Genomic DNA, 21,624 nt, shown 5'->3' with positions numbered 1-21,624 from the left:
CTCCAGACACTTTGTATGGCCTATGGGAAATGTGCACAGACTGTGGCAAGAGCTATAAATACACAGGAAACCCGTCAGTGAAATTATTCCATAGTGCAAATTAATCTGAACATCACATTTTTTCCATGAATTTGTCTCCGAGGTCTGGTCTACTGACCCACATACTGCATGAACAGCTTGTTTAGATTGTCATAGCAACACCTTAAAGGCATAATAACTTTGCCCTGTGACTTTGTTATGTTAACATGACAAAACAATAATTACACGTATTACTCATCATTCAAATAAAATCACACCCGTGTGAAGTGAGGGGTGCTCTTATCATCGTACATCATCATGCCGTAAAATGGACACTATCTATCTACTCAGACACTATGACGTAAAATTGTCCATTCATGTCAATGGGAATTTAATGTTTGTGTAGGACAAAGTTTGTGCACACTAAAATGAGGGGATAGACCTAATGAAAATAAAGGGCTCAATATGGGGTGTCTGACATGCGCAAATCACCCGTTGCTCCCGACATGCGTTGGTCTGACATGCGTTGGTCCGACATGTGTTGGTCCGACATGTGTTGGTCTGACATGTGTTGGTCTGACATGCGTTGGTCTGACATGTGTTGGTCTGACATGCGTTGGTCCGACATGCGTTGGTCCGACATGTGTTGGTCTGACATGTGTTGGTCTGACATGTGTTGGTCTGACATGTGTTGGTCTGACATGCGTTGGTCTGACATGTGTTGGTCTGACATGCGTTGGTCCGACATGCGTTGGTCGGACATGTGTTGGTCTGACATGTGTTGGTCTGACATGTGTTGGTCTGACATGTGTTGGTCAGACATGTGTTGGTCAGACATGTGTTGGTCTGACATGTGTTGGTCAGACATGTGTTGGTCAGACATGTGTTGGTCAGACATGCGTTGCATCCCGCGTGTGGTTAGGGTTAGGCTAGCCTCGATACCCAGGCTTTCATTTCGTCTGCGCGAAAAATGAAAGCCTGGATTTACGCATGGGCTGCACTGGCCTAAACGTGGGAGTCAACCCTTCCGCGTAGGCGTCGCTTCAAATGATGTGACGTCAGGGCTCTGAGCGGTGTGCACCCCTCAAAATAACACCGTGAGGAAATCATTACCAGTGGAACTTCAAACGAGGCTATGCGAGGAAAATGAGGAGAATGGCTGAAGAACCCACCACACCGTCTAAGAAAAAAACAACGTGTGCCGACTCTGTGGAAATAACTTTGACAGCCCGTTAGAATGGTATACTCCAGCAACCCTCCCATCTAGGCCAGAAATGTCTAGCGTTAGCTCAGGCTAGGGTTAGGCTAGAGTTTGGGGTAGGGTGTCGGACTGTTAGTATATGTCGGAACTTATGCGGGAACACTTGCTATGCATCCCATGTTTATAATTATACATTATATATGTTAAATGTTAAATTATGATAAAAAGTTCATGATTCTAAAAATGATCATGCACTTTATCGTAACACATTATAAAGCTTATATGGGATGCATAGCAAGTGTTACCGATGAGGGCCCCACATTACACCTTAGAAAGCACCAGTGTCTATTTCACTCATTTTATTTTTTTATTTAATTTATTTTTTGACTGGGGGGGGGGGTCATATTTTGTGTGTGTGTGCGTGCGCTGCGTGTGTTTACTATAGTCCCCGCCGGTGCAGCATGGCTGGGATATGTGACAGAGCCTGGCTGAGTGTGGTTCAGTTCCACTTATTTTTTGCGTGCTCTTTTGTGTTGTAAAAGAACATATGACACTAAGGTTGTTGTTATGTAACGCCGTTGCCTTTGTGTGTGACTGTGTGTGTGTGTGTGTGTGTGGTGGGGGGGGGGGTTGAAGGCCTGGTTCATTTAGTCTCTCTTTTGGGTCTCAAGCCAAACCTATGTTTCTATGTCAGTGGTTTTCAAACTATTTCATCGATCCCAAAAATGATATGTAATTGGCCCATCTGAAAATATAGAAAAAAATAGAGCCAAAGATTTGAGTTAAAAACATGACATTTTCAAAAATAGCATATCTACAAGCTCATAGCGCAGCACTCAGTGCCGCGCTATGAGCTTGTAGATCTGCTATTTTGCAATAGCTAAAGTATAACATAGTATGCATATGCATAACGTGCATATGATTGACAGGATGTCTATCAGCAGAACCTGCTGATAGACTTTATAGGGTGGACTATTTAAGAGCTGTCAGCACCTGTTCTAATGTGCTCGTCAAGTGGGCAGCATTGATTGGCTGGCTATGTGTCGAGGTCATGTACTGTCAGCGCTGGAAAAAGTAGGCTACTCATATTATGTCTTATTTAAAGGGATATTTCACAACTATTATTATTATTTAATAATTGGTAATTGGTAATTGTATCGTCTACTCAGGCTCATGTGAAGTTGTGAACACCCCGACAGTTTTTTAAGTTGCTTGATTCAATATTTAGATATTTGATATTCATTTTAGCTGCCCCGCCCCCTTCATATACAAACCCATTGTAACATCAAATTCCATTTTAAACAAACACCCGCCCTTGTTTCTGGTGACTGATATTGTCCTTCTAATGTGTGGGGTGCCCGTGTTTTCCTGGGCAAACTGACATAATGGGACATTCTGCATAATGAGTAGGCTACTTTTGGCAAGTTTAAGTATATGTTCATGGCAAGTGTTAGTCAAGTAAATTCTGAAAGCCAGACTTTTACACTTGTAACATAAGTATAAGTTCTACATTGTGGCATCACAATGACAGACAACAGTCTTGTCAAAACTTGACTATTGTAACTCCCTCCTTACTGGCCTACCGGCATGTGCACTTAAGCCTCTCCAACTGATCCAAAATGCCGCAGCTCGTCTGGTCTTCAACCAGCCAAAATTCTCACATGTCTCCCCCCTGCTCCGCTCCCTGCACTTGCTCCCAGTCGCTGCCCGCACAGAATACAAAACTCTGATGCTGGCATTCAAAGCAACCAAAGGTATGGCTCCCCCCTATCTGGCAAGCATGATTGAACCCTACAAACCCTCCCGCGCACTCAGATCAGCCAACGCAGGAAAGCTGGAAGTACCCTCACTAAAAACGCCGGGACAACGCTCCACGCGTCCCAAACTCTTCTCCCTTCTGGCCCCAAAACTGTGGAATGCACTCCCCGTTGCAATCAGAACTGCAGCATCACTCCCAATCTTCCGCCGTAGTCTGAAGACCCACCTTTTCAGACTCCATCATGGCCCATAGCACTTATCGTACCCCCTTAGATAGCACTTTCTAGACTTAGATAGCATTTGAAACAGACTTATAGCATGTCATGTAGACAGCACAATAATTGCATTGTATGTAGTCATAGCACATCATAGTACATATGTATAGCATAGTATAGTATATATGTATAGTTAATATGTATAGTGTCATTATATAGATATGTTCTAGTTACGTTCTTAGCTTACGCATGTTTCTTGATAAATGCATTTTATATATGTGATGTATTCCCATACTTTTGCTCTTGCCTAATGTAAATCGCTCTGGATTAAGAGCGTCTGCTAAATGCCTAAATTGTAAATTGTATCACTACTTTGACTTATCCTATACGTAAAACAAAGTCAGAGTATAGCCCTCCTGTCTGTCAGTGGTTTTAGCATGCAGAGCCCAGAGCCCAGGGGAACAGCTGCAGATTATCCTGTCATGTGGGGTTGCCAGGTCCTTTCAACAGGCCACCACGTCGTGTGCACCCACGGGGGAAACCCAGGAGCACGCTAGGCTAATTTAAGACGCTGCAGAGTGAATGACAACAACGACCCAAATACACACAGAAGCACACAGAGGGCGTCGTTTCAGGGGGGAAATAGGGTGGCGCAAACTAAACATTTGTTGTTAAAAGGTGAAAGCACTGTATTCTGATAATTGCGACCATAGGTCGCAGTTTACTTTGAAAACCCGCAAAACATGTCAGTCCATGCGTCCATCCGTCCGTCACGCCTCGTGACATGCTCCATGTATGGCCAATACAGAATTAATTCCATATGTTGATATGACCTCCATATATAGCCACACCTCACCAAACCCTGTACACTCAAGACACTGCCCTGCAGCCATAATTATAGATCTCCATGGAGCCGACCTGTTCTGACATTCCATATGTTGATCTGACCTCATACAAACCCTGTACACTCAAGACACCCTGTTCATGCCCCAAAATCACTAAGGCTAATTTGACCTTTTGGATACACAAATAAGGTGATGTGTCCAAAAACGTAGTTACTGCACGTTGGCTGTGTAGGGCAGTTAACAGGTTTACTGCCACCTGCTCTATAGGTAAGCTTATACAAATCGGATCCCCTCCCAACCAACCAATACTGGGGTGCAGAGTATGGAAATAAAATGTTTCACAAATATTCCCCTCCAAAAATTCACAGCAAATGAGAGGTATTGTGTTGAGGCCCAGGGTGCACAGAGAGGTGGTCCGCGGTCCGGTCGTGGACCGCGGTCCGCCTATTGAGGACCCCTGATCTAGACCACCGGATAATCAGCAAAGACCTCCGAACATTGCACGTTTTATCCAAACCACGGAGAGCTCCGTAGATTAGGAGTTATTCAGCTTTTAGTCAGCCTGTATAATGGGAGGTGGACGCGGCAGCACGGTTGCACAATCCGTTCTAGGATCGCTAAAGAAGGAAAGGCCGAGCCAAAATAATAATGAAAAAATAGTAATCAGCGATCCGGTTTGATATCAATAATAAAGCTTATCAGACGGAGCATTCCGCCAGGAGTGGAAGGTAATTACATTCCTTATGGCGGAGAGTTCCGCCAAAAGCAGTAAGTCTGTTAAGTGTGTCTGGGTTTAATACATATTAAACCAATGAAAAGTAGAACCTGATGGTATCTAACTACGTATATTAAAATAAAAAGGCAGTGAGCAGAGGAGAAAATCAGAGAGGGGGACAGACGGGCGAACAAACGATAATAATAAAAAGACACCCGCAATTGTTTTCAACTCTGAACGTTTGTGACAATGAAAGCCCGGAGCTTAGTTGTAACGTCCAGTCACACACACACATGTCAAAACATACCTTGTCACTTTCTGCAAAACTGAGATGGATCATTGTTTCTTTGTTTTTGTTTTTGAAATCCCAAGCGGTTCACAACAATATGGTTTCAGACACCATCCGTCAACTCTCGTTCAGTTAATGAAAGTGACGGAGCCATTAAGGGAAGTATTCTGTTCGCCATGGGGTTAGGGTCAGGGAGGGTCCCCTGGGGGTCCTTGAAGGGGTTCTAGGGGGTCCCCAGCTAAATGATTAATAGCTGGAATCAAATGCGATGCTTACATATCTGTAACCCAGAATGCATGAAATGGTGCATTTATATAGCGCTTTTATCCAAAGCACTTTACATAGATATAGTGCATTAAATTCACCCCCCCCCCCCTCCCCCCCAAAGTACCAATACTTTTGTACTTTTACTCAAGAACATTTTGAATTCCGGACATTTAAATGCAAAGTATTTCTACATCGTAGTAGTGTTTATACTTTCACTTACTTTACTAAGTAAAACATCCGAGTACTTTTTTCCACCACTGCCCTTTGGCAGGTCTTGACTGTGTCAGATTGCAGAAGGGGACACGTTCGTAGTGACAGGCATGACAAGAAATGAGCTGGCTTCTGCTGATCCTCCCTTTCTCTTTTCTCTGTCCCGCTCTCTCACTTCATCATCCTCATCATCATCATCTTCATCATCATCATCATCATCATCATCTTCATCTTCATCTTCATCATCCTCACCCTCTTCATCATCATCATCATCATCATCATCATCATCATCATCATCATCATCATCCTCATCATCATCATCCTCATCATCTTCATCATCATCCTCATCATCTTCATCATCATCATCATCATCATCATCATCATCATCATCATCATCATCATCATCCTCATCATCTTCATCTTCATCTTCATCTTCATCATCATCTTCATCTTCATCTTCATCTTCATCATCATTATTATCATCCTCATCCTCATCATCATCTTCATCATCATCATCATCATCTTCATCTTCATCATCATCTCTCTAATGCCCTCTCTCTAATGCCCTGAATTCTTCAGCCAACAGTAAACTTATCCGGGTGACGTTTAAAAGCTTGGAGGACATACAGTATTTATAATGCTGTGAGCTGGCTTATACGATTCCCGAAAGGCGAGGAGCAGCGAGTGGGTAAAAAATCTGTTCCAAATCCGACCAACGGTACCAATCCCCTATCAGAGCAGTGGCAGGCAGGCAGGCAGGCAGGCAGGCAGGCAGGCAGGCAGGTGGGCAGGCGGGCAGGCGGGCGGGCGGGTGGTGCGGGCAGGCGGGCGGTGTGGGCGGGCAGGCGGGCGGTGTGGGCGGGCGGGCGCACAGGGGGGAAGATGATGACAACCTGGTCTAAAGCCTCCGTTTCTCTGGGGCTCCGTTACATTCACAAAGGCAGACGTGGATCAATGTGGATATGTATATATGCAGTTTTTGACGTGTCTATTAGCGAGCATGGGTAAAGCCTGATTTATGCTATAGTTTTGCATACTGGAAGTAGATTAATTACAAGCTTTGATTGATTAATTGATTGAATATTTCAGACGTTAAGGCTAAAAGGATAACAGGAAATCCTGGGGACTTCTTTCCATTGTGGTCCTATATGTGTTCAATGCACAAAAATACATGTGATCAACAATATACCAGTAAGAAGCCCTGAGGGAGAGAAGCGTGCACACATCCGCCTGGGTGACAGCAGACTGCTGGGCGAGCACTGGCGCTTTGGCATGGGGGGTCAGATCAACATATGGAATGGATTCTGTACTAGCCATATATGGAGCGTGTCTTGAGTATACAGGGTTCGATGAGATCAGAACAACATATGGAATGTCAGAACAGGTCAGCTCCATATGTGGAGATCTATGGGTGGCAGGGGTGACCTAGCCTGGCTAATAAGCCAGACCGAATCAGCCGTTGGCAAAAAAAAAATTGCCTTCCGGCGGATTACAGTCTGGAGAGGCTCAATTGTACGCCCATTTCCTACACCAGAGAACTGGTGTGGCCAATCGGGACACGGTATGCAATATAGGGGCGGGCTTTGGTACAGTGACGTTCAATGCTTGAGACCTTTGACTGACAGTAGCTCTGACCAATTGTGTCAAAGAGAAAATGTTTGAACCCGCCCCCCAGGAAACAAGATCCATACACAGCATCTCCAGACTCAAATACCACACGACAGTGTGATTTGAGTCTGGCTTATTAGCCAGGCTAGGGGTGACCAGCCCTGGCCTTGTGGTTAGAGTGTCTGCCCTGAGACTGGGAGGTCGGGGTTCAATCCCCGGCCGGGTCATATCTAAGACCCAGTGCCTCCCTGCTTGACACTCAGCATCAAGGGTTGGATTGGGGGTAAGTCCCTGTGACATACTAGCGTACTAGCGTGCCCACATACCTGACTAGTTAGTCAGGTATGTGGGCATTGAGGGCACTGTCCTGTCTTCTACCCTGAGCCATCCCGAACTAGCAACGTGTGTTGGAATTAGGTAGGTCATGGGCTTAAGGCCGAGAAGTAATCGGCTATTTTCGGTGCTTGACATCATCAGACGGCGATAAGATAAATAAGTCAGGCACGTGCGTGTTGTTGCCAAGAGAGGATTGTGTGTTCGTCCACAGCCCAGTGACAATGAAAGTTGTTTCTGGACGGACACACACACACACACACACACACACACACACACACACACACACACACACACACACACACACACACACACACACACACACACACACACACACACACACACACACACACACACAGGAACATTCTCACTCACACAGCTGTTGAGAGAGATGTGGTGATTTGCATGTGCGGTGGTGCGTTTGCCCGCCGGTGTAGCTCCGCAGCAGAGCAGCATGTCAGAGGACACATGGGACATTCTAACTGACAGTCAGGGGAGGAACACAACAGCACGCACACGCACACACACGCACACACACACAGAGGAGCCTGTGATTAAACACGCCAGCAGTCTTCAGAGTTCGGCTCAAAAAAGGCCGTCCTAAACTGTCATGTCAAACTCACAACCAAGACATCTGGGTAAATACATAATTTAAATGTACAAACGTCTAGAACAAGGTGTTATTAGGTCTTTGATGCATTATGTATGAAAGGCAGGGCCGCTGCTGACCATTTGGATGCCCTATGGCCTGTGCTGACCATTTGGATGCCCTATGGCCTGTGCTGACCATTTGGATGCCCTATGGCCTGTGCTGACCATTTGGATGCCCTATGGCCTGTGCTGACCATTTGGATGCCCTATGGCCTGTGCTGACTATTTTGTGCTGCGCCGCGTTTCCTCATGCAGATCGGCTACTTTCTAATGTTGGTGCTAAATAACACTTAAACTCGCTGCCAGACCGGGCAGGGAGGAGGGGACACGTCAGCTCTGAGCAGCTCCACATGGGCACGCATGCGACTCGAGGACGCATGCACGGGCACTCGTTATTAAGCGGCGGAGCCGCTGAGAAAATTCTTATTTTGAGGATCTGCTTGGCACATGTTGATGCCCCCTCTGCGTGCTGCCCTCCTCACCGTGCGTACTGTGTGTATGCCTCGCGGCGGCACTGACGAAAGGAAGCAGGTAAGTAAAGTACGTTGGTCAGAATGACCATATTGTCTGTATCGGCTGGGAATGAGGGTGTACATCCCGCTTATCAAAGAGCTAGACCCCCTGGGAGATGGATTGCTGAGGTGGAGCACCACATCTACCATCAGCTCCCACTACTTATAACAACACCTACCATCAGCTCCCAATACTTACAACACCTACCATCAGCTCCCAGTACTTACAACACCTACCATCAGCTCCCAGCACTTACAACACCTACCATCAGCTCCCAGTACTTACAACACCTACCATCAGCTCCCAGCACTTACAACACCTACCATCAGCTCCCAGTACTTACAACACCTACCATCAGCTCCCAGTACTTACAACGCCTACCATCAGGCCCCAGCACTTACAACACCTACCATCAGCTCCCAGTACTTACAACACCTACCATCAGCCCCCAGCACTTACAACACCTACCATCAGCTCCCTGTACTTACAACACCTACCATCAGCTCCTAATACTTAAAACACCTACCATCAGCTCCCAATACTTACAACACCTAACATCAGCTCCTAATACTTACAACACCTACCATCAGCTCCCAGCACTTACAACACCTACCATCAGCCCCCAGCACTTACAACACCTACCCTCAGCTCCCAGTACTTACAACATCTACCATCAGCTCCCAGTACTTACAACACCTACCATCAGCTCCCAGTACTTACAACACCTACCCTCAGCTCCCAGTACTTACAACACCTACCATCAGCTCCCAGTACTTACAACACCTACCATCAGCCCCCAGTACTTACACCACCTACCATCAGCTCCCAGTACTTACAACACCTACCATCAGCCCACAGCACTTACAACACCTACCATCAGCTCCCAGTACTTACAACACCTACCATCAGCTCCCAGCACTTACAACACCTACCATCAGCTCCCAGTACTTACAACACCTACCATCAGCTCCCAGTACTTACAACGCCTATTATCAGCTCTCAGCACTTACAACACCTACCATCAGCTCCCAGTACTTACAACACCTACCATCAGCCCCCAGCACTTACAACACCTACCATCAGCTCCCTGTACTTACAACACCTACCATCAGCCCCCAGCACTTACAACACCTACCATCAGCTCCCTGTACTTACAACACCTACCATCAGCTTCTAATACTTAAAACACCTACCATCAGCTCCCAATACTTACAACACCTACCATCAGCTCCCAATACTTACAACACCTACCATCAGCTCCCAATACTTACAACACCTAACATCAGCTCCCAATACTTACAACACTTACCATCAGCTCCTAATACTTAAAACACCTACCATCAGCTCCAAATACTTACATCAATACCTACCATCAGCCCCCAGTACTTAGTATATGCTGAATTTGGTGGTTTACTATTTAATACAAAATATATTAGGATGAACTGACCAAGGTTTATATTTGTATTATTACCAGTAAGATGCCGTGAGGGCGAGAAGCGTGCACGCATCCGCCTGGGTGACGGCAGACTGCTGGACGAGAGCTGGCGCTTTGGCATGGGGGGTAAGATCAACATTTGGAATGAATTGTGTACTGGCCATATATGGAGAGTGTCTTGAGTGTACAGGGTTTGATGAGGTCAGAGCAACATATAGAATGTCAGAACAGTCAGGATGGGTGGGGAAGATCAACATATGAAATGTCAGCCCAGGTCACCTAAGGGTTTGAGGTCAGATGTAGAGTTGCTGGCCGGTTACATATATATACGGGAGATGCAGGTTTTCATAGTAAATGTGACCTACGGTTGCATATATTCAACGGACAAAGAACAGAGGATCAAAAAAAATAAAGTACATGATTTAAAGTAGGTTAGGATATAGACAGATGCCCACGTCACACTCAAACGGTTTTAGTGCCTGGTTAAAGTAGGACAGGATATAGACAGACACCCACACGTCACACTCAAACGTGACTCACACACTGACACCAGCTCAGATTAGAGCCCTGCATATTCCATACATTCAATGTGTTAAGTGCCTCCACAGGGGATGTGCATAATGATTAGCATGGTGCTAATCTGCTTAATAGTATTCCTAATTTCCTATTGCTTTGAGTGGACCATGAAGCACATGCAGCCTCAACTGTGCATGTGGATTTTATGAGCACTTCAATGCACTGCAATGAAAACACAGGCTGTCTGGAAACAACATTGTGGGATTTCTTTACGAATCCGACGTTGTTTATGTTCATGTTAAATGAAGAATCCCCATTAGAGATGTGTGAATAAGCCTCTAGTCTTCCTGGGGTCCTGAACAAAGCAAACAAATAGCCTACAAATTAAAGTCATACATTTATATAAACAAACAACAAATAATTACAAAAAGAAAAAAAAATCTTGGTGCTGTTCTTGTTCTTATGTAACCAGAAGCTGCTCCTCTTGTGTTGTAGCGTATTGGTGCGAATAATAATGTTGTCAGGTATGCGTATCTGCACGCATTCCTTAGAGATGAATCTCCAGTGTGCACGAACGTCGGTTACCCGAGGCTGAGAGTTGCCCTCATGAATGCATCCACTGAAAATACATCTTCTAATTATACACTGGTTATGTAAAATGGCTTACATTATCATAACGTTGCATGAGCATGGCCTATAGCTGTCAGAGGATGGAGGGGATGAGGGGTGTGCAGGAGGAGGAGGTCAGCGTGTGTGAGCCATAATAATCATCTTCATCATTTATGAAATGGCTCCATCATTAATCTCTTCCTCGGTTTATTGTAAAAAAAAATTGCCTCTCTTCTGAGCTACCCACTCCTCACTCAATCCACTTACATGCGAGCAAATCCAATGTACTGTACACACATCACTGTGTTTGCGTGCGTGCGAGTGTGCATGTGTGTGTTTGCACATGTGCAATAGTGCATGGTGCTTTGCCCTGCTGGGGGCGTGTTCTGCCTACCCCCATGTGCCCGTGGCTCATGCATAATGTCATCTGAGCATGCCGCGGCAGCGAACATTCTGCAACTCTGCGCGCGTCTTTGAGCGAGTGTCCGTGCGTGCGTGTGTGTGCCTATTATGCGTGCGTAGTGGAAACCATGATCCAGATCTAATTTTGTTGCATTTAACCTCTGCCAGATTAATAGGGAATAACGTGAATGTCTTGTTCTGTCAATGTGTGTGCATAAGTGTGCCATGATTTAAGAGCCACAGCTGTCCACTGCAACATGACACAATATCAAAGAGAGCACGGGGGGTGGGAGAGAGAGAGAGAGAGAGAGAGAGAGAGAGAGAGAGAGAGAGAGAGCGAGAGAGAAATAAATACGACTGATACTGTATAGACAGAATGAGACAACACGAGTCAGCTGATGAAAATAAAAGAGCTGAGAGGGTGAGCAGTCACACGAGAGAGAGAGAGAGAGAGAGAGAGAGAGAGAGAGAGAGAGAGAGAGAGAGAGAGAGAGAGAGAGAGAGAGAGAGAGAGAGAGAGAGAGAGAGAGCACACAAGATACCAAGATAGAAGCAAAGGGAGGAAGGAAGAGAGATAGGGAGAGAGAGAGAGAGAGAGAGAGAGAGAGAGAGAGATACAGAGAGCGAGAGAGCGAGAGAGCGAGAGAGGCAGATATCCAAGTCTATAGTGTTGTTATTCCCTGGGCTGGCAGTGGGCTGTGCGCCGTGAGCTCTCGACTGGCTCTCATGGGGTTTCGTGCCCACACAGGCAGGGCTGCTGGGGGTCCAAAGGGCATCTCAGGGCTTCGCTGCTGATCCATGCTTCTCCGGGCAGTGCCCATGCCATGTCTCTGGCCATATCACCACCCATCATCATCATCATCTGACTGACTGACTGACTAACGGCTGATGGATCGGTGGAACGACAACAACGCTGACTAGAAGCATTGAGGGAGCTACAGGAACTCTAAGCCACTCACGCAAAGCCAAAAAATCTGCGGCAGGCGGCTGGCTACTCGGCGAGCGCACAAAAAAAACACCACGGCTCATCAGCGACGCGCAGGAACCGCCGACAGACATGAGAGGTAGGAGTGCCAGCGTGAGGATGAGTGTGTATGTGAGAACGAAGGCATGCGCTTTGAGGTACTGTAATCATAATAACGTTGCGATTGTTTTGATTTAGTATAGCCAAAGCTAGAGGTCATCATCGGCGTCGACTCATGCGTGCAATGAGCGACGATGATCACGTAACCATCGCAGAATTATAACCAAGCTCCCGACATCTGAGGATTTATATCTATGGATCAATTTAGCATATATTATTTTTTTATTTTTACATTAATATCCATAATACCCGATGAGTATTTTTTTGCTGTGGAAATGTTGCTCATATAAAGTGTGCGTGCAGAAAGCAGCGGCTTATATTAGCCACGTTAGTGCTGCGGGGGTTATTGTGTGTGCGTGTGCGTGTGAGTGTGTGTGTGTGTGTGTGCGTGCGTGTCACTGTGGTTCTCTCACAGCGTACCAGGAGCTGCTAGAGAACACATCATCAGAGCAGAGGAAGACGAGCCTCGCAGTTTCTTCTCCCGCGCAGAGTTGACCTCCTTAGACCTGCTGTCGCTACGCTCCACTGAACTAATGCTCACTTTGTTTGTGTGCAGTGCGTGTGCGTGTGTGTGCGTGTGCGCGTGCGTGTGTGTGTGTGTGCGCGTGCGTGTGTGTGTGTGTGTGCGTGTGTGTGTCTATTTGTGCACGTTGCTGTCGGACAGAAAAACTGTAGCCTATTTCAACGCAAAAGTAGCAAAAATATCCCATCTAGCTCACAATGTGTCTTGTAATGTGATAATCTTTGATACATTTTTGTTCTTAATTTGAAAGTGAAAGATGTTGAATGAATTGAAGTTATTAAAGGAGTATTTCACCTCCAAAAAGTGACTTATTTTCTATACAATCCCACACCCCATGAGGCCTTGAATTCATGGAGACAATTGACCTGCATTTGAGTGTCCATACAGGAAGACTCCTGAGTGTCCATACAGGAAGACTCCACCGTGTTGCTTATAGGAAACATTTGAGTGTCCATACAGGAAGACTTATAGGAAACATTATAGGAAACATTGGAGTGTCCATACAGGAAGACTCCACCGTGTGGCTTATAGGAAACATTTGAGTGTCCATACAGGAAGACTCCACCCTGTTGCTTATAGGAAACATTGGAGTGTCCAATAGGAAGACTCCACCCTGTTGCTTATAGGAAACATTGGAGTGTCCAATAGGAAGACTCCACCGTGTTGCTTATAGGAAACATTGGAGTGTCCAATAGGAAGACTCCACCGTGTTGCTTATAGGAAACATTGGAGTGTCCAATAGGAAGACTCCACCGTGTTGCTTATAGGAAACATTGGAGTGTCCATACAGGAAGACTCCACCGTGTTGCTTATAGGAAACATTTGAGTGTCCATACAGGAAGACTCCACCGTGTTGCTTATAGGAAACATTTGAGTGTCCATACAGGAAGACTCCACCCTGTTGCTTATAGGAAACATTTCAGAGAACATCAAAGATTTGCGCCACATTTTCACGATTCAAAAATAGCAGATCTGCAAAAGCTATAGTATAACATAATGCTTAAAACACCAAACGTCGTTCCCATCCAGAATGGGTTAACAAAACAGCACGCTCATTTCAGTCGATTGTATGTGTGCATGGCGTGTGCACACTGTGTGTGTGTGTGTGTGTGTGTGTGTGTGTGTGTGTGTGTGTGTGAGTGTCTGTGTGTGACTGTGTGTGACTGTGTGTGTGTGTGTGTGTGTGTGTGTGTGTGTGTGTGTGTGTGTGTGTGTGTGACTGTGTGTGTGTGTGACTGTGTGTGCGTGTGTGTATTCTCATTCTGCTAACGGCGTTACGATCAGCACACGCTGCTGTGTTCCACATGTCCACGGTGTTCGGTAGCGTTTCGTTTGGCCTAGCAACGGATCAAAATACAATTTACAATTCAGGGATTCAGGGACACTCTCATCCGGCGGAGCGACTATGAGAGATTGAACTAATTAGATTAAGGATTAACTCTCGTCACTAAACAACATGGTAAATAACGGTCACATGATCAGAGCGCAGAGAGAACAGTGCCCCAAATACACTAGGATAGCAGATAAACCATGAACCTTACCTAGCATCGGTCTGCGATATGCTATATAGTCGCTGTCGATGGGCAACAACGGGAGCGTAATGTACCTACTGTATGTTCACCACCCCACAAAAAAGGTTATTTGTTCCCCAAACCTAAACCTAGCCCTAAAACTAACCCTAAGGTAAGTGGTGAACATAGGGATGACCCTGCAGAAACCTCTTATCTCTATATTTTTACTTTTTGTGTTTGTGTTTTTGTGGGTTTTTTTTTTAATCAACTTGATCATACTACAGCCGGCGTCACACAGTATCCAAAATAACAGATATACACGTTTGAGACGTGACGCGACGCATTATTATCACTATTATCACTAATATTGAACTGACAAAGGAACACACTTTTGGGGAATCAATCACTTTGTTTCAGGATAAAAACTAAACAAAAACCAAAACAAACAGAAAAGGTTAAGATATGGAGAGGTTTCTGCCCGACAGTAACGATTTTATTTGAATTTCAGGCAGTTGGCAACCCTAAACACACCTGAGCTAGCATAGCTACGCAAGGACAATTCCACACACCTGCAAATCACATTCCATTAAGGAGGATAGGACCCAAGTAGGTTTGTTTACAGGCACGCAACGCAGTCTAACCACATTATCTGTTCCATGCTGTCATTGACCGGTTACAGCACGCAAGTAGTGCTGTTTGCTGCTGCTGCTATCTGTTGCACATCCACCGTATGAGGGTATAACATTGCACTGGGAGTCAGCGGGAGAAGACATGTTAGCTGCATTCCTAGGCTCGTGTCTGATACGCATCTCATTCAACCCAATGCTATAAATACTGCAGTAATGCACCAGAAGGAATGGACGTGAAGTTATCTTACAGGGAATCAGACACCCTGGATCCGCAATGTGAAAGTGTGTACTGTGTGTGCGTGTGTGCGTGTGTACTGTGCGTGCGTGCGTGCGTGCGTGCGTGCGTGCGTGCGTGCGTGCGTGGGCGAGAGGTTACAAGGAAAATGATTGAGGATGACGGTATAGGTGGGTGTGAGACATGACTATACTGTATCCCACCTTGTAGACATCTACAACAAAAGCTGGTTCAATATCAAAGCCAAACATAATCTGTGTACCGCATGTTGTACATCTACATTTAGTACATTTTCCCACACAGAAAGTAAGCTTCAGTAACAGGCCTGTTCTGCTTCAGTGTGTCTAAACAGTAACAAGTAGCCTATAATGTTTCTATGTATATAAAACAGTGTTTTAGCTTAATCAAACAATATGTGTTTCAATGCAAAAAATAAGAATAAACTGCCTTTGCAACTGGAAATGGATGCCATTGTGTGGAAAGGGCAGCGAGGGGTGGGTCTTTAGCAGTAGAACCCAATCACAAGACCTGGAAACTTTATCACAAATTAAAGAATATAAAAATGCACATCATGCTGTGGAACACCACTTGAAACTAGCGTTTGAAAACAAAGTATTTATGAAAATACCGCTTGTGTGGGACAACCAAGGCATGGATGTGTCTGTAATGACAACTAATCACACATTCACAAAAAAAACAAAAAACAAAACACCAAATAAAAAAAAAGTGATATGCTTATGGTGTGCGCTCTATGAGGACTGGGGTCTGCTGGGGAAACTGGGCAACAGTGGCATTTCTGCAAAATAGACCCGATGGCAATTCCTTTCAAAACATGTTGGAATCAGCGACACCATACTGTACTAGGCCATTAATGAGAACTTCCACATTGGCTTCAATTCAATTCCAAGAGCTCTTCCTTGCTGTCTAAACTCTCTGTCCATCTTCCCATCCACAGCATCGTTGGTGTGCGTCCTCCTCTCTCTCAGCCTGTCCCTAAGCCACGCCTCCTCCTCCTCCTGCCCTAAGGAGTGTGCCTGCGACAGTGACACCAAGGTGGTGGACTGCCGCGGCCGTGGCCTCTATGACATCCCCCGCAGGCTGCACCCCGACACCCAGGAGCTGCATCTCCAGGTAGGAGGATCTGATAGACTTAAAAAACTATGACGAAAAAATGTCGGTCGACTACCTTTTTTCACTGACGGAAACTAAATGGAAAATAAGCTACGATGACTAAAATAAAAGACAAAAATAATATATTGTCAATTTCGTAAACTAGAAAATAGACTGGTTGCGTTCGGGTGTTGTGCTTTGAAAATAGCAGATCTGCTATTTTCAGCATGCAGCCAAGTGTAAGATCAGCCATCATGGCTCCATCAAGGCCTTCCAAAATACACATTTGTCGACAAAATCAACTGTATATTTAGTCGAATAAAACTAGACTCACTTGAACATTTACGATGAATACAGTATAAGATATGACTGAAACTAAATTACATGTTATTCCAAAGACTACATAACAAAATCAAAAACTGCTGTCAAAATCAACACTGCCCCCTGCAGGACAACCGCATCCGCGGCCTGGGCTCCATGGCGTTCCGCGACACGCCGCTGGTGCGCGTGCTCGACCTGTCCAACAACTCCATCACGTCCGTGTCTCCGTCTGCCCTGCTGGGCCTGCGCAGCCTGCAGCGCCTCAGCCTGGCCAATAACAGCCTGCGGGAGCTGGACAGGCGGCTGCTCGGACCCATCCACTCGCTGACGCACCTCGACCTGTCACACAACAGGTACGCTATAGTCCATGTGTGTATAACGAACGCCCGGGATTCAAACCCGGCGGGTGGGTCTCGTGGTCACGTGGAAAAGCAACGTCTTAACCACTAAGCCAAAGGGAATTCCGTATAGCCGGGGGGGAGATATTAGGCCCCAAACTGTTTAGAAGGCATGTGTGTAGAATCGCCCTCAGGTCTTAAAGGTATATTCAGTGATTTCACTTAATTCAAATATCACTTATTTTTTCTTATTTTTTGGATAATCCTCCCTACTATAAAGTGTGCTGACCATATAAGGAGTTCCTGTCCCCAGTGAGCCCCTGGGGTCAAAAAACCCTAGTTTCGGTTTGGGCTTTGGGTGGCAAAGCCTTCATCCAATCAGGATGAGAGGGGCCTTCCTCCAATCATGATCGAGTGGGGCGGGCCTTGGTGCACGTGCTGTTGGTCTGTTGTACTTCCCTCACTGTAAATCGTGTGCATGAGCACATCTTGTTACCAGGGTGGACCAGGGTTTTTTCCAAATCACCCAAATCACTGAATGCTCCTTTAATGGATTAAATGCAAAGGTTTCCAGCAATGGTTTCCTAAAGGTGTCTAAAACGTCCTGGGTCTATTTCATTGTCTCTCTCCAGCCTGTGGGGTCTACCCGGAGCCATGGGGGAGAGCCTGAGGAACCTGAGCCACCTGGGGCTGGCCCACAACAGACTGCCGCGGCTGGACCGCTCGCTGCTGGAGGGCCTGGGGCAGCTGGACAGCCTGACGCTCCGAGGAAACCCCTGGAGGTGTGACTGCCAGCTGATAGGCCTCAAGCTGTGGCTGGAGACCTACCTCTTCAAAGGTTAGACCGCCTCTCTAACAGGACCTACGTTTGTATATTTATTATTGCGCTGATAATAGCTTTGTGTAGAGCCCGACCGAGGGGGGAACTTTTGGGTCCGACGCTGATCTAGAGTTATGGAGACCGCCGGTCATCAGAGATGTTTGGACTGATATTTTGTCAATAATTGCAGACGCAACTAGAAAAGGTTGATTTGAATAGTCATAAAATTAAATGAAAAAAAAAAACACATTCCATTCTTTATTTAATATTATAATTGTTTTAACAATTATTCCCAATTCAAAATAAAAAGTCAGTCAGTCTGACTTTATAGTCTTGTGTATTTCACAAAAAAACATTTGGTCCAAAGCTGGGTGTAATTTAAAGTAACCAGCTCACACCAGGGAGTTGGCAGCCTCTCCTGAGCCCTGATCCAAAAAAAGGACACCAAAAAGCCTCATAATGGAGACACATGGTTACACGGTGTCAAACCGTAATACTACCTCCCTGGAGAGGCACCGCGTGTTGGGGATTACCACTCACTAGAAGGCCTGTCCAATTATCCAAGAGGCGTGTTCATGTGTGCGTGTGTGTGCGCTTGGGTTGTAGGGTAGGGATGGTGACTTACTTCTATTGGATGAGATGACAGGCTGCTAATGTTGAATACAAATGTCAATTTCATCATAATAACAATATCTGACAAGTAAAATGCACACGTTCTCGAATCAATAGTAAGTGCAGTAACTCCTCTAGCCTGACTGACTGCAGCAGTTTCAAACATTCTATTCAAAACAATATCAACAATTTGATGTTTCTATAGTGTAATAGAGAGAGAGAGAGAGAGAGAGAGAGAGATAGAGAGACAGAGAGAGAGAGAGAGAGAGAGAGAGAGACAGACAGAGAGAGTGCAGGTGATTAACTGCATGCTGGACTCGTTCAGTCTGAGGTGTTAATCGGATCACTCTAACAGCGGCCATTAAATCAGGCCATTAACTTCTTGGCGAATTAAGAGCTTAAGTAACGGATTGGTTGAGGTTCAGCAAAGTTGCATATCCACTAAAGGCTGCAGCATACTCGAAAAGAACTGGAACTTAAAAAGAAAAAGAAAAACTTAAAAAAGAACGAACAAAATGACGTAATTGCAAAGCGGAATAGTTTCGACATGTTGCCTTTCGGTACGGCAGTTCTTGTACGTCTGGGCTTTTCAACCTGTAGCCCAAAGGCTAAATTAACGTTGCCCATTTTTCTTTATATACTGTAGTTGGTCCTCACTAATGCTCATTGTGCCATTTTTGTCCGTTTTTAGAGAAAGCCTGAGGGTCCCCCACTCTGAGAACCACCGGTTGATACCATGCTATATTTTATATTACCGACCGTAGTTTATCCAGGGTACAATAAACTTTATAGCATGCTGCAGGCAAGTCGACAGACCGCAACGAAAGCTCTGAAAGCAGCATGAGGTCTTCACAACATTCTCCTCTGTGTGTTCCACCACCCCACCATAGGTGGCGCCGTGGACGAGGTGCTGTGCTCCCAGCCGGAGGAGATGAGCTCCTGGGACCTGCGGAAGGTCCCCTACCAGCTGTTCCACACCTGCATGACCACCAGCTACAACTACCTGTTCGCCAACATCCACCACCTGGAGTCCACCCACCGGAATAACCACGGTGGCGGTCCCACCCTCCACCACCAGGGCCCCCCCGCCGTGGTGGGGGTGGAGGTGGGCGGGGCGGCGGGGGGAGGCGGGAGCTACGTAGTGGGTGGCGGTGGTGGGAGCGGCCTGCCGGAGTGCGAGCCCAAGCAGAGGCCGCGGCCGGTCAACCTGCGCTACGCCATCGCCACGGTGATCATCACGGGCGTGGTGTGCGGCATCGTGCTCCTGATGATGATAGCGGCCGCCGTGTACGGCTGCGCCTACGCCGCCATCATGGCCAAGTACCAGCGCGAGCTGAAGAAGACCGAGCAGCACGCCGCAGCCGTCAAAGCCTCGACCGCCAGCGTCGCGACGACGACGACGAAGGGCGCGGACTGCGGCGCGTCGTCAGCCAGGGGCGACAAGGAACCGCTGGAGAACGCCATCGCGTAGTGGAGGTCAATAGGCTCTAAACACACAGAATAAAAGGCTCACGCATACTCACGCGGTGGTACAAAACTAGAGTATGCGTCCCGCTAATTCTTCCTACTTCCAGGCCCCTTCCCTAGTTCCTTCCTTCAAAAGGTGTTACCGTATAATACCGATGATAGTACTAATGAAGGCTCTGTTCCATTCTGGTGGTCAAACACTGACAAACGATCCTCCGAGCACCACATTGTGTGTTGTTTTGACGCCACTTCCGCCGTGCAACGCGTCAGGTCTGCTTGTTGCGGAAAGCATATTATTAACCTTATCGTGGGAGGACTCGAACCCTGGGCCTCCGAACCCTTTAACCTGGCCTCTCCTCAACGTCATGGATACAGGACTGCACAACGAGCCTGATGTGTTTATGGGCCATGTACTGTGTGTGTGTGTGTGTGTGTGTGTGTGTGTGTGTGTGTGTGTGTGTGTGTGTGTGTGTGTGTGTGTGTGTGTGTGTGTGTGTGTGTGTGTGTGTGTGTGTGTGTGTGTGTGTGTGTGCCCAACTCGTTTCCTGGGTAGGTAAATCCCACAGGTCTAACGTCTATGCAGTGGAGAAAGACTACAACGCGCTATAACCACTAACTGTACAATGCTAAATCCTCAGTGGTCATTTAACAATGGACCCACATCATGGACCCCGATTTGGTCCATTTTTATATTCTCAGAGTTAAAGATGGGGTGCCATAGTTTTGTACTGTGTCTGTTTTGTATGTGTCTAATATGGAGTTAACATTACTTTAATAGACCCCCAGGTGTGGTTAAAATATGCAAATACTGTATGTCTTCCCTGTGTATTTCTGGTTTCTTCCTGAAAGCTGAAAGCCTTTCAGTCACAAGGTCCAATCGAAAATACACCGCTTTAGTGACACACTAAAATCAGCCACTCCCCTTATTATCATAAAACACGCCTTAAGTTCAGGTGGGTGGTGCTAAGGTGAACATCAGGTGTACTTAATGAACTGGTGGGTGTGGCAACACAAAAACATAATTTTAACACTTTCTGTATAGACCTTTTTGAAAAAAATAAAATGAAAATAATAATAATCTTCCTCCTAGTATAATCATAATAACTGAACATGTTTTTTGGGGGAGATCACGGCACTCCGTCTTTAACGATGGACCACATGGACTCCGATTTGGTCCATTTTTATATCCTCGGGGTAAAATGAGCACTGAGGATGTTCACAGTGTATATACAGTACGCAACAGGCTCTCATGGGACACAGGCCAAAGAATTCTAGAACATATCAATTCCATTTCATCTGCGATGTTCAAATCCCAGATGGAAATAAATAAAAAGATAGCTCTATATTTATACCTGTGTGTGTGTGTGCGTGTGTGTGTGTGTGTGTGTG

The 21,624-nt window shown here is 46.1% G+C and overlaps 2 protein-coding genes across 2 annotated transcripts in view; one reads left to right on the top strand and one right to left on the bottom strand.

Annotated features, from left to right (window-relative positions):
- The window catches only part of LOC306934751 (voltage-dependent calcium channel subunit alpha-2/delta-3-like), a gene marked incomplete at its 3' end in the record, with an annotated part of 283,538 nt that overhangs the window by 46,638 nt on the left and 215,276 nt on the right, over positions 1 to 21,624 (bottom strand). The gene's annotated exons all lie outside the window — the stretch shown is intronic.
- lrtm1 (leucine rich repeats and transmembrane domains 1) lies at positions 11,982 to 20,283 on the top strand. Its single transcript, XM_079517584.1, has 5 exons — positions 11,982 to 12,649; positions 16,523 to 16,698; positions 17,128 to 17,351; positions 17,969 to 18,174; positions 19,659 to 20,283. The coding sequence occupies exons 1-5, from the start codon at positions 12,643 to 12,645 to the stop codon at positions 20,237 to 20,239; spliced, it is 1,194 nt and encodes a 397-aa protein (XP_079373710.1). The 5' UTR covers positions 11,982 to 12,642; the 3' UTR covers positions 20,240 to 20,283.

This window comes from Electrona antarctica, assembly GCF_951216825.1.
Source record: "Electrona antarctica genome assembly, chromosome: 2".
In the NCBI taxonomy this organism is placed as follows: Eukaryota; Metazoa; Chordata; class Actinopteri; order Myctophiformes; family Myctophidae; genus Electrona; species Electrona antarctica.
The sequence above is the reverse complement of the archived record's forward strand: the minus strand, read 5'-3'. Positions and strand labels throughout refer to the sequence as shown.

What these genes read in the sequence shown, in the direction of transcription:
- lrtm1 (XM_079517584.1), top strand. An exon ending in CCCAGGAGCTGCATCTCCAG is followed by an intron (nt 16,699 to 17,127) that starts GTAGGAGGATCT and finishes TGCCCCCTGCAG; the next exon opens with GACAACCGCATCCGCGGCCT. An exon ending in CTCGACCTGTCACACAACAG is followed by an intron (nt 17,352 to 17,968) that starts GTACGCTATAGT and finishes GTCTCTCTCCAG; the next exon opens with CCTGTGGGGTCTACCCGGAG.